The 13,576-nt window shown below is 40.2% G+C and overlaps 1 protein-coding gene across 2 annotated transcripts in view; it reads right to left on the bottom strand.

Moving 5' to 3' along the window:
* Positions 1–1,427: 1,427 nt before the first annotated feature.
* Positions 1,428–13,576, bottom strand: part of BACE2 (beta-secretase 2) — a 72,948-nt gene continuing 60,799 nt past the window's right edge. The window contains exons 9-15 of one of the 2 annotated variants that reach the window (XM_068914280.1): positions 10,635–10,778; positions 9,580–9,703; positions 8,205–8,263; positions 5,649–5,699; positions 4,393–4,480; positions 3,488–3,620; positions 1,428–2,546 (exon numbers count right to left, since the gene is read on the bottom strand). In XM_068914280.1, coding sequence (XP_068770381.1) covers positions 2,460–2,546; positions 3,488–3,620; positions 4,393–4,480; positions 5,649–5,699; positions 8,205–8,263; positions 9,580–9,703; positions 10,635–10,778 — 686 coding nt within the window. In that variant the 3' untranslated portion in view covers positions 1,428–2,459. The remainder of the gene's footprint in view (positions 2,547–3,487; positions 3,621–4,392; positions 4,481–5,648; positions 5,700–8,204; positions 8,264–9,579; positions 9,704–10,634; positions 10,779–13,576) is intronic. The other variant, XM_068914289.1, reaches the window with a different exon arrangement.

Here is a 13,576-nt window from a genome sequence, read left to right as displayed (position 1 = left end):
AGGGCTCTTGATGGTGGCTAGGGTGGTCCACAATCAAAGGAGCAGTAAGGTACGATTCTGCTGAGGCTTGGTAATGCCAGAGCTAAGGGTGTACTTTGCATTTTGCTTTTTATCCCACAAGGGTAATGTAGTAGTACATTTTGTGTTAACTGCTGAATAGAATTTGATGTAAAATTAATTGTAATTGATGTAAGATTAATTTAGTCTACAGTAGTAGGCAATGACTGCCAAACTGCACTGAGCTGCAGGGCTATCTCAGTGCCTCGCATGCTAAGGAGTGCCTACCATTATTACTGTAATTATGCTATTTTTATAATTCAGACACGTAATGCAGAAGCAATTACAGTGTAAAGGAACAAACATTCAGCCAGTAACAGGAACGTTCCCTGAATAAATTATTGGGCACATGAAGATAAATACTTCAAGAAAATGAATATACACAAGCCCTGTGTCTTGGTATTGCTCTGGCAGAGAGGAATGCTAAAATACAAATAGCTAGACCCTCTCTATCAGAAGCACAGGAGAGATTTGATTTAGCTGCCATGCTGTAACATCCCTAGGAAGCATAGGAAAGCAGCTGGAACCTACTGATTGAAAAACTCCCAAGGAATAAACACTCAAGTTTACCTTCGGCACTCCAGAAAACTCCATCCAAACACAGGCTCACGTGAAAGACAGAAGCTGTTATGATCAACTCTCCTCTTGACAAAACACATGGGATCGTGTAAGATGCAGCAGGAGATGCAGAGTTTTCTTAACTGCTAAGTAGTCTGCAATTGCTAGCAAACATTGGGCCTCCCATTCAAATCACTAAGTTTCAAGAAGGAGGACAAATTCAGCATGTGTTACCACAGTTGGAATGCTTTTACTATTAGATGTGTAAAACACCAAAATGCAGCCCCTGATTTACAAAGCTCATAAGCTGAACCAGCAAAAAAACAACAGAAGCATGACTTAGATCTGGAAAAATATGGAAAGTGGCATTTCAATGCTCAATTTGCAACTACCTAATCAGTAGCAAGGTGATAAGGAGCAGCCATTGTGAGTCTGCCAAAGTCAAGTTGTGTCAAACTAATTTAACTGCTTTCTTTGGCAGTGTCCCTGGGCTATGGACCAGTGCTCCAGCTGGTAGCAGGAAATGGAGCTTTAAGGACCAGGGGAGACTAACTACCAGAAAGCTGCTGGGAACAGCAGTGCCTACAAGCAGGGGGTGCCAGCCGGGTAGGAAAACTGAGCACTGCAGAGGCACCTTCAACCAGGCAACACAGAGACCAAGAGCAGACCAAGGCTCTGGCTGTCAGCAAGCGCGCTCTCAGGCCACTGCTTCTGATTTTCTCCTGCCCTGTCTTGCGTGGAGGACACCCGTAAACAGCGACACAAAATGCTGTGAACCATTTGAAGCACAGCACGTTAAGAAAGTTGATGTTAAATAAATGTTTTAATGTTGAGAAAAGCATAATCATTAAAATACATCAGGTAGGTTCAGTCTAAGAATGAGAGAGCTGATGAGGATGGTCTTCATATGCATAACAGACTAGCATAAAGAGAATGGTGATCAGTTAGTCTCTTCATAATTGGCTTAGTCTACAACAGGAGATTCAGGTTTGGGGGAATAGCTAGAATAACAGTGAAATGCTTAAAGAAGCAACTTACAGAAGCTGTGTAACCTGCTTTTTGGGAGGCTTCTGAATAACAAACGGCAACACACAAATACCAGTTAAGAAAGGTGTGTACATATCTGATCTGCTTCAGAAAAAGGAAATTTGAACAAATGACCTCTACTGTTTCTTTCCAACATGTGTTTGATTCTACAGCTAGCATGGGTCACATTTAATCTTGCATGAAGTCTTTTTTTTTAACTTACAAGAAGAGAAAATAATTGAAAAGAATGATGTAGATTTGCAGCATAAATTTGGTAAAATAATTCAAATAACTTGCTCTTTGGATGTTTACATTGTTACTCCATGATGCTATATCACCAAAACCAACAGCTCAACAAAAATAACAGCAATTTCCATACTTTTTCTGAAGAGATGAAGAGTTACTAATATATTAACACCAAAATAATTTATTGCTAGTGATTTTATATTACAATTCAGATTAAATGCTTTTATTAGTCTTTAAAGACAACCAGAAGAAAACACACAGTAAAAACAAACAAATAACAGAAATTAGAATTACTAATGACAGTATATAATCACTTTCAATAATCCTGGTGTTTAATGACTGATCTCCTGAACACTGTAATTCCAAACCAGAGTATTTAATTTCCACTTGTCATTGCAATATCTATTTGTTTTCAGACCAGCGTAAAACCTGTAAAGAAAGAATTCCTAAAAACTGTACATATGACTTATTTCACAATAAGTGTTCAGGGCTTATAGGTTTCAGGAGGCATCCTGCTAGAGTCATATGTATAAAAATATAAAACTGTCTTTATTAGTAAGGTATTCATTTGTTCAGATCAGGTTTCTTGGGATACAGCCTTCTATCTGGATTTCAGCTGGCCAGCCACTGTACCTGTTGTTCTTGTCAGAATGGTTTATCTATTAAAAAAAAAAAAGAGAAAAAGAAAAAAAGAAATTTGGTTTACCTTTTACAAAGGTCACACCTCATATAACAGAAGGGGAAAAATGGAGTAAGACTAAGAAGATAAGAGTTTTGATGTCAGGCATCTTGCTTGACATAATGGGTGAAGACTCCACCAGTTTCTCTCTTACATACAATATTTTATTTATTTCCTAGATGGATGTCACAATAGACACTAAATTGGATACCTTTTTGCCTACAGAAGCTGTGTAATGCTAAGAAGATTGCAATAATATTCTGGGGTAAATTAACTATGGAAATTTCACATGCCTTTGGAGAGACTCAGTATCATAAACAGAACAGAATTCTGAGTTGTATCTTTTCATTTCTGTCTGTCTCCCTGTCATGCAGAAAGAGCACTACTGGACTTACATCAAACAGATAAAACAAAGTCACAGATGGAAACAGAAATATGATACAGAAATGGCATCTTTAATACTCCTGAAGCTGGAGGGCAAATTATTCAACACAGCTTTGTGATGCAGGCATTGCTTTGCTTGAAGAGCGAATATGAGACAGCCCAAATTTCAGAAAAAGCAGCCTTGAATTTTTAGAAGCCCTTGGAACTGTCCTTCTGGAAGAAAATGTAAGCCTCTGTACAGTATGTCAGGCTGGACATTTCAAAATTGAGACTCTCTAGAATCACTGATCACTTCTGTAAATTCGTCTGTAGAAAGAAAAAGCAGTCACAACATGATTTAGTGCCGGTGTGGTAAAAGTTAGCATTGTCCATGACCCAGATCCAAAGCAAAGAATGAGAACACATTAGAGAACTTGCTTTGTACAACTGGGACTTACTAAATAGACTACAATTATTTTAGCTCCACTACTAAATCTGGACCTGAAAGTCATACCTGAAATACAGACAAATACAAAGTGAAAATAGAATGAACCTGACCTTTTCTTTTTGGATATTGTCTGGTAGCTTGAAGCCTTTGGCAGCTATAAAGGCCCAGCTTGACCTAAACTTCATATTCTGTATTTCTTTACTTCCCAGCTCTTCTACTAATTTTTTGGCATCATTCCTCAATCTAGGAAAATTTAGCACAAAAAAAATTGTTAAAAACGCAGAACGCAAGAAAAGCTGAAAAAGAACACAGTTGATTTATGGTTTACAGAGGAGGTCGGCAGCAGAAACAACGAGAAGTCTAAAACTTCCTCTCTCTTGAGAGCTTAGCAGCACTCCATGAAATTCACAAAGCAAAATCCTTCTCATTTTCTTCCTTTGTAAATTCCTGATATTAACAGAATCTGTTTGCAACACTGTAGCTGAAACAAAAAGGTATCTCAAATACTATTTGACATTTGATCTCTTTTTAAATAAGGATGAGAGCATGAAATGTTTATCAATGAAATGTATTTAGACTTTCCTGTATAATCACGAATCCTTACCATGATCATGAATTACCTTATCATGAATTCAAACTAAAAGATCCTAAGATCCTAAGCACTTAAAGAATCAGGTTAAGGTGTGCGAAGGAATGCAAAGTAGGTATGTTTTACTTGGAGCTGTGGACCTCATCTCAACAGAAAGTTGCCATCCAGAGGTAATATCACAGCCCTTTATGAGGACAAATAGGTGGCTTTTAAACAAATATAACACCATCTATTCATCTCTGAAAGCTTCGTCACGTATGATATGAGCAAGCACTGAATGGACCTGGATTCAAAACCTCTGAGAGAGGAAATGAGAGAAGAACCCTACAGAACAAAACAATTTGTTGCGTTATAGTATTTTGCAAATTGTGATTTTCAAGCTATTAATTGCTCTATTCTTCAGTGCATCATGAATGACTTGCTTACCGGGTGCTTCCATCATCATGGGTCACCATGAAAATCAGTGACCCTTCTGGTGCATTTTTAATGAAAGCCATCATCTCTGCAGAGTGGTCTGTTGAAACAATACACAATTGATTATTCATTACTCCTTGACATACACACGTGTCACATGACACCTACTTTCTCTTACGTTCAACTTGTTTTCAATTTTTGCCCTTGTCTGTTCAAAGAGACATAATTAGGCAATACTTCTATTCACAGGCAGAGGGCATAATCCTGAAAGGCTATGAGAGCACGGATTGATCTGCAGTCCTCAGCAAACAAAAGCATTTATTCTGAACTTCAAAAAAAAATTTAGACTCAAGACTGTAAGTATAGTTTATGTTTACCTCATATGACATTATACATACAAGCAAAGCATGGAATAGCCCAGCAGAAGTCCTTGCTATTCTCTACATGTATTTTTGGGAGTTTCCTGCTACTATGCTAACTTAAGAGCTGACTAATACACAACACTGCATACCCATTTTTATTAAGAGGGCAGCCTACCTGCAGCACTAAGCTTTTTTGCTGCTTTTGCAATTGCGAGACATACATAAGACGCTTTTACTGACCATACAAAAATCTGTAATGCAAGCTCTAGAGAACTTACAGTTTAAGTACTGTATATAAAACTATACCCACATGATTAGCCCCCATGTGATTAACAGGTTTATTCACGCACATAAGGCCATGAGCATTCCTAAGTGGTCAAAGAATCAGCTCTCAGTATCTCACAACGTTCTGGTTTTCCTTACTAATGAGTAAGAAAACCAGCATCGTTCAAAGTACTCAAAACATGTTAAAAGGTATTCTTAAGGTAGATCTCCTTTCTAGATAGACTGAAGGATGTTAAGAGGCAGGCTAGCATACTGCCTCTGATGACTTTAGCACTGAAACAGTGCAAAAGCTATCCAAAAAAAGGGAACTGGCTGAATAAAGTATCTGGATCTGGTATCTGGAGACATGGTATCCTAACCAGACTGAAATAATGGAGAAAACAGGTGACAATTACCTACAATAAATGTTAACTAGCTCAAGCAACAGGAGAACTGTGGCTTTTTAGACAAAGTTTGTCATCAGACCTGGCTACAGACTATTTTAATAATGACAATATTTGTTTGTTTCTAGTGGATCCACTTTGATAAGGCAATCATAGTCATTTGAAAGAGCAGGAAATTTAAAGTCCCTTCTGAACACTGAAGCGTTAACAAATGCTCTGTTACACCTTTTTCCCCTACCTCCAGTCCACATGTCAAAAAAATTTGTCGATATAGCTTCTCCTGTTGTATCTGTAATTAAAAGAAAAGGTTTGTAAATATAAGGCAAAAACGATTAAATTTAATCAGCATACACAATGTTTTGCCTAAAGCCTAGGCATCTCCAATGTTTAGTTTTATTTTGCTTCTGAGCTTCATTTGTTTGAATTTTGAAATTGGAAGGAATTTGGAAGAACAGAAGTTTAAGGCTTAGGTCAGAATACTTTGTTTCATGTAGTCTCTGCCTGCAACAGCAATCAGATAAAGAAAATTCTTCATAAATCAGTTTTTTTCATCATTACGAGACAGACCTGAAAGCTGTCAAATAAAATCACATTGGTAACAAATACATACTTTTAATTAAATGAAGTCGCTTGCCTCCCAGCAAACTGGATCTGAGTCACCAAATGTGATTAAAACATCTTCATTACTTTCTGTCTTAATGAATGAATCCAGATTATTGTGAACGTCCATGTTTTTATTTGTGCATGTACTATACTAAGTCATAACCATAAACAGGAAAATGGGTTAAGCTTGAGACTATTTAAATGGTCCTATTACTATTCTGCACAGTATTTCAGATGTGCCAACTTTCATATCACTTGTATGGATAGGGTGGACAGAAACTGGGCACGGAGACATCATTACCACATTGCAAATAGGGCACTCAAACCATTAGTCATTTCAAAACATTTTGGCCAATATTCATAGTTAATTATGCTGCTGTTGAGATTGGGCTATCTTCATTTTCACAAGGCACGTAGGATTGAAAATACTTTTCAGATTTCTAAATCCATGCTAACTGAACTAACTGATTTTGGTTATCCAAGACACATAACCCTCCATGTGAGAGGGTCTTTTCCATTTAGATGCTTTCTGTTCATTTCTAATGAGAAGATGCAGCAATTCCTGTTCCTTTTCTGGCTTATCCTCGATCCATACATGGCAAAATCATGGAGGCAAGTTCTTCCAAACACAGGACTAAATGCCAAGTTTATCAGGTTGACGAGGGAAAGAGGTGGTGAAATCTGGAAGCGGTAAAACCGCACTCTAGAACTGGGCTTCTTCTCAGCAGAGAGCACAAAAAATTGGAAAGACTTCACTGAGGACAACAGAAAGACACAACATTATTTCGCTCTCCCTGTGAGTTGTTAGTTTGGTCTTAATAATCCTGTCTTCTTCCCTACAAAAGACCATGTTCATTCAGAGAAGAGTTACCATTATGGGATAAAATGAGTGTGATGCTACAGGTAATGTACTGAACACAGTCATCAGCTAGACTGATCTAATTAGAGGATATGCAGAAAATACATTTCACTGTAATTTGGTTAGAGATAACAGACATTTAGTGGCAGGTGAAGATGTAAGGTAGCTAAAATGACTGTATATGTGATGAAGAAAACGGTTGTTCAACCTTTTAAAAAAGTGAACACTAAAATCTGATACAGTATTTCCTTTTCCTCACTAATATCAAACGCAAAGATAATACTTGTTCCCTATTCCTATTTGATATAATCTTACTTATACATCCAGGGTCAGCATGTACCCTCTTAGTTTACAGCTGTATATGCAAAACTCAGTTTTAACTGTTTACCTCTTACAGACAGTAAGGTTTTTATGATTTCTTATTGGAAATGTGAAGAGCATACAGTTGTTAATACACACACGCACACACACACACACAAAGGAACAGATCCTTCGCTAGTGTAATTTAGCCCACTGACTTCAATAAAAGCAGAAAAGTTTAGGTAAGTTTAAGATCTTGCTTAGCAATACTGAGACAAAGAAATCCGAACAAAAACATTTTGTGAACAAAGCCAAACGGATCATGCACCTCACCTCTCTTCTCCTCCCTCCCAACATTTAGGTATTTGTTTTCCTCAGGATCCATTATCAGCTATGCTGCACTTTACCATTCCCACTCATCTAATCAAAATGGTACCTCCAGATTTTCAATAAATTGCAGTTTCTGCTTTCCAATAGCTCCTGATATAAGCAAAGAAATATAAGGGCAGTTTGACATTAATCAAGTTTCAAGTCTGTCTTTCTGTCCACTGACCAAGTCTGGAGAAGGAATTTTTACCTTGCGGCAATTTGTCTCCACAAATCCTTCCTTAGTGCAAGATGGGCAGAAAAGCAGAATTGTAGTTCTCAGTTATTGCTTGCCTCTATCAGTGGAGCAGTACGTTTTACGAAGGGCTGAACCCGAAAATTGAGTCTTACTGCTGGAGGCCACAGTATTTTTCCCATGTTACATAAGAAGTAGTTACACTTTTGTCTAAAAAAATAACATCACATACCCACATAAACATACACAACTTCTATGTGCACGTTATCTATTCTCTTATACTGCTTATGAACAAGTTTCTTTTGTTCATCCAGGAGACTTTTTCTTTCAAATACTAACTCATACTTAAGTTTAACATGAATCTGAGTTTGCAACTTTCTCCTTTTCGTCTATACTAGCTAGTAAAAAAACGAACCTTTTAAAAGTCACTCCAGTACAAATGTGTAACTAACATTTATTCTCTTACTTACAGTTCACAATGGCAATGTTTATACCTCTTCCAACATTACCCTTTGCTTCACTTATGAGCCTGAAATTGAAATAAATACAATGTCAGTAGGATTTAACCTTCCAGAAGCTCTCAACCAAAGTCGTATTTATCTATGCTAAGGCACTTCCTGGTGTTCATGCTTCCTTCACTTACTTAATCAAAGAGCCTGTAACAAACAAGAGTCTTGCAAAATGAGCCAGATTGGGAAGGTACTTTGTACAAATGCACTCAGAAAGACAAAATAGAGAATATCAAAAGAAAATGTGGTTCTGAGGAAGTATTCTACGTGGACTGTATCTATGCAAAGATTGTTTCAATATTCTGAAGACATTCTACCCGTCCAGTTTGAGAAACCATGAAGGAACCTGACTTACAGAAGGTGTTGCCCATTCCACAGTCAGAGCTTTTTACAACTTTTTAAGCTGGCTATCCCAAACCATGACAGTTAAACTAACTATATTTGAAACTTAGGGTCTAACGCAGTTTTTGTAGAGAAACAAAGCAAATAACTTGAGATGTATTAAAAAATGGGATAAACATGGTCAGATTTTTTCTGAAATTTATCATCAGTAAAACATTAACAGTTTGAAAGTCTTTCAATCTACATTTAAAGGACCCAGAGGGCATGTCTTCCAAGCACTCATATTACCACTACTCAGCAACAAAAAACCTTTGAGTCAGTCAAAGCTAACAAAAGAAAGCCAAACAAATAGTTTGGAGAAAAAACAGTGGCAGGTAAATTGCACAGAAACTAGAGTGCTGGTGAGAGCAAAACACATTCTCCACTGAAAATAGCCTTGTTGCAGTTATCTCTGTGACAAGGAGCTACTCCAACGGAGAACACACAAGGATCAGAGAGGAAAAAAAATTGAGGGCTTTTAAAAGTACATTTATAAGAATATATTCAAACCCACTACCTTTCTAAGCTATCTTCACCCTTATACCACCATCTCTTTTACGCCTTTATTTTTGGCCAGAGTTCCATGGCGATAGATTGTCTTAGTTTGAATCATCTTCATAAAGGCTGTTTGAACAGTGGAAGCAGGGAAGGAGTTGCATTTAAGATGGATCCATGAGGCATGATGCATAAAACAAAAAAAACCTCCTCAGTTGGAAATGGAGACACAGCAATGCAGAAGAAAATAGCACGGAAAACTCATTCCTTGCAAAGAGGCTTCGGAACTAGGGCATGCTTACTAGCACTGAAAAGGGAAGACATCAAAGGCTATCAATGGCAGCCTTTTTTTGCATATATTTTTACTGAAGAATCCCTTTTTCACCTGGTAGGAGCTATGAAACACCCTTCCTCATACTGCAAAGCACTTGCTTAGATTTGAAGTTAGACTGGTACTTACAGCTCATCCTCAAAACAAATTTTAGCCAGCTTTTCCTTGCCACCACCGCTAAGAACTCGATAGGCATAGCTCCCAGGTGAGCAGGGAGACCAGTGATCACACTTCTGCCTTTTTGGGTTTGGGGCTACAACAACAGGAAAAAAAAAAGAGAAATTGTTCTTTTCAATGCTACATAAACAATTTCTACACGGAAAGAACCACTTAATGTCAACACATTAAGCTTAAACATTTTTATAGAGGTAAACCCTGCCAATTTTCCAGTATCGTAGTAACATTATTACAGATGTGCCTGGGCTTTAAGGTATCATTGACTCTCAAATTGCTGCTGGGACCAAGACAAAGCTTATCTAGGGAAAAAATGTCCCATATATTCTTGATGTGAGTCAGATCATACTAATTATTATTAGTAATACTTATACGTACTAATTATTATTAGTTTTATCCCATATAACAGGAAACAAGGGCTAGAGGGACAAAGAATTCCTACCAATACAAAACTTTTCATTGTTTCATTATTTTTCATTGCTTAAAACTTAAAATTAATTTATTAATTAATTGCTTTAAATTTAATAGCCAGCATTCTCATTTTAAGTCTTTTTCACATGATAACATAGTTACAGAATGAGAAAAATGTATGCATTAAACTATCCAGTCAGATTAGAGGGGGAAAAAACAACAATGAAAATTTCAGCACAAAGTTTGATTAGTGACTCAACAATTTACTATAACTGTGAAATATATATAGTAGGATCGGTGCTGCAGCTTTGCAGATTTCTGCTTATATACAAGCAAACAAATAAGGTGTTCTTAACTTATTAGTCACTTACTTAATTAAATGTTTTTGCACACGCGCAAATATATGCTGACATTATGTTTCTTCAAAGATAGTGCCTAAGAAATAGTTCAGGCTTACACTAATTAATTTATTCAGTCAACTTCATTCTTAGGAGAACAGCACATCATTTGTTAGCTAAGAAGCTGTTTGCCACTCAACATGCAAATACAAAACGTTACATGTAAAATGAGGGGAAAAAAAAAGAAATGCAACTACATACCCCTTATCACTGGTTTCTTTCCGATATCTTGAAGATTAGTAATAGATGCTGATATCACCTCCTCAGGTACCAAAGCACTGAGAAAATATCCCAAGTGCCAAGAAACCAGTGTTGCCAAAAGAAGCCCTGCTAATTTCACAAAACCTGATAAGAGAAAAAATGCAGAGATATACAGATGTATTCACAGCAACACACAAAATCTTGTATTTTCTCCAGCACTGCTACAGAAACTGGTTATTTTATTTCTGATACACTGGGTAAACACAGCCTGTGGAGACACTGCAACAGAGCATTTGTTGTGTTCCCCTTTCGACAACCCCTTCATTTCTAAAACTTGATCTTCAAGCGAAAAAAAAAAAAAACCCACAACCTCCCCTCGAACCACAACCACAATATCCTGAAGAAAGAAGAAGTTCAGCTTAATCCTAACAGGATTTTGACTCTGAAAAATAAGTACCAGCCACCACACGTGACTACTTCACTTCAAGGCGTATGCAGTTACCGTTGATTTTGTGCAACAGGCAAATAGCACAGGAATTGTTTAAAATCCCTACACTGAACATAGCATATAGGGATCCCCCTTTACCCTTCTGACGCCCTGGGAAAGAACGACTGAAGAACGACCTGATAATCCCATCCATACACTGAGCTCTGGCTGTGTTCAAATATGACTAGACCGATTGCTTCACCTTCTCTCAATTATATCAGAGTTTCCGTGGATTGTATTAGCAGCCCATCTACAGGCTGCAAAAAACAAACAGGATTCACAATTTCGCTGTCTGGGAAGACATTAAACGAAAAAGATATCCATATTGGCTACCTCCTCTTCCTCGTCATCAGAAATGCTGTCGTGCATTCTGATCTAGGTAGAAGAAATATATCACCTAATTTATGAGGCTGAACAACGAAATATCACGCTGCAGGTCAGAATCGCTGGCAGCTTGAGGTGATCAGATACTTCCCGGACACATGCGTCTGTGTAGTTCATTTACTAAAGGACTATTTTGACCAAAATCTAAATGCTGCCATTTGGAAGTGGGCAGCGGTCTAAAGTACGCAGGAAAACTCTGCTCTTTAATGAAACGTGTCCTTGGACATAATGGTCCGCTAAAGCGAAAAAGGAGAATTTTGAGTTTCGCAGTCCTGAAAATCAAGTTTTAACATAACCACTGTCCAAAAGCATTCATTATGTTCACTTTGCCAACCTTACTGTTCCCAAATATTTTCTGTTGTCCAGCCTAAATCTTCCTCGTAACAGCTTTCACCCCCGTCCTTGAACCTCAGTGAGGAGGCGCACAGGTCTTCATGGACGTTCGAGGTTCTTTTTGTAAATAATCCCAGTTTCCCTTTTGCTGGAGCCTTCCCCCCAAAACAAACCCCTCTTAAGATGCTGAGCCGAGCTCTCCAAAGGTTCTGTATCGTTACATTTAGCAATCACGGACGCACGGACTTACGTAGGACTCTAAGGCAGGTGCTGTGAGGAACATACTGCACTTTCACCAGAGGATTAACGCTGGGGAGGTAATATAACGAATCCTCAGAAATGTAACAAATTTCCTAATTATTATCTCAGTCTAAGAGAAATCGCTCTCGGCCTACTACTAGTAATAACACACAGCTACACTAAAATAATATTGAAAACTACCCCGTCAACATTTGTGTGAGGTAGTGAACGCGAACATCCACAAACACAGAGTTTACACACCACAGGCAAAGAAAGAAGGTGCATGCGCCAAGCTGAATGAAACGTCCTCCCTTCCTCCTCTTTTTGAATAGAAAGATTCAGATTTACACAAGAAATATTTAATCTGTGAAGGAGAGCAAGTCACAATTTTTAAAGACAAAAAAAAAAAAAAAGAGAGGAAGAGTTAAGTGAAAACTACAAGAAGTTCATTTTGAGATCCTAGCGCTTTTATTAATTGATTTGGGGCAGGGGGGCAGTGGGTTGGTGAAGGGCCGTGAGCCCGTTCACCACGTCTCCCTTTGCTGGCTCGCGGCAGCTTTCATCTTTTAAAACCCGTTGTGAACCGTCCTCAGCAGCGCTATGAACGAACCCCGCCGCGAACCCCGCTGATACGGGAGCGGATAAAGCACGACATGTCCGACGGGGCACACCCAGGGCAAACTCCCCCGCCGGCCACCAGCTGAGGAGGGCGCCGGGGGGCAGCGAGGCGCCGGCTCCCTGGCCGCCCCCCCCCCCGACCCTCACCCTTCAGTCTCCCTCCTCGCTCGGCGCGGGAAAAAGCCCCTGCCGCCCCGAGGCTCCTGCTACTCACTGTGCCGGCTCAGCCACATTTTTCACGGCGGGGGACGGGCTCTCCGCCCCCCTCCTCCCCACCCCGCAGCCCTCCCGCGTTCCTCCTCCTCCTCCTCTTCGGGGCCGGGCAGGGCCCCCCTCGCCGCCTCGTCCGGCAGCCACCTGGGCAGCGCCGCCACCCGCGCGGGGAGGGCGGAGGAGGGCGGCCACCTTGTCACCTCCCTCCCCGCCCCCCCCTTCCCCCCTTCCCCGCTCCGCCCTGGTCGCTGCCATCCCCGATCCGCTGCGCCGCGGGTTTCTCGGCGGGGCGAGGGAGGCTGAAGCTCCCCCTTGCCCCGGGGCCGCCGCTGAGCGCGGCCGGAGCCGCGGGCGAGGCGCCCCCCTCGCAGGCGCCGTCGCGGCCCTCGCTGCCCTGCGGCCGCCATGGCGCGAGGGGGCCATGAGGCAGCCTCGGGCCCGGCCCAGCCGCAGTCACACCTAACGATGCCATTAAAAAGACACGTAGTCCACTTGGCTGCCTGGCCTCCTTGCTCTTTTTAACGGCCGCGGGAAGGACTTGGCCCAGATCGGCGTGTCACGTTACCTCCTTGGCAGAGACCGCAGGCGGCCTGGCGGTGATGGTGGCAAGAGACAGCGGGATTAGCGAGCCGAGGGTTCATCTGCCAGGCAAACCTGCCCTTTGAGC

The sequence above is a fragment of the Struthio camelus genome, chromosome 1, assembly GCF_040807025.1.
Source record: "Struthio camelus isolate bStrCam1 chromosome 1, bStrCam1.hap1, whole genome shotgun sequence".
Lineage (NCBI taxonomy): Eukaryota > Metazoa > Chordata > Aves > Struthioniformes > Struthionidae > Struthio > Struthio camelus.
The sequence above is the reverse complement of the archived record's forward strand: the minus strand, read 5'-3'. Positions and strand labels throughout refer to the sequence as shown.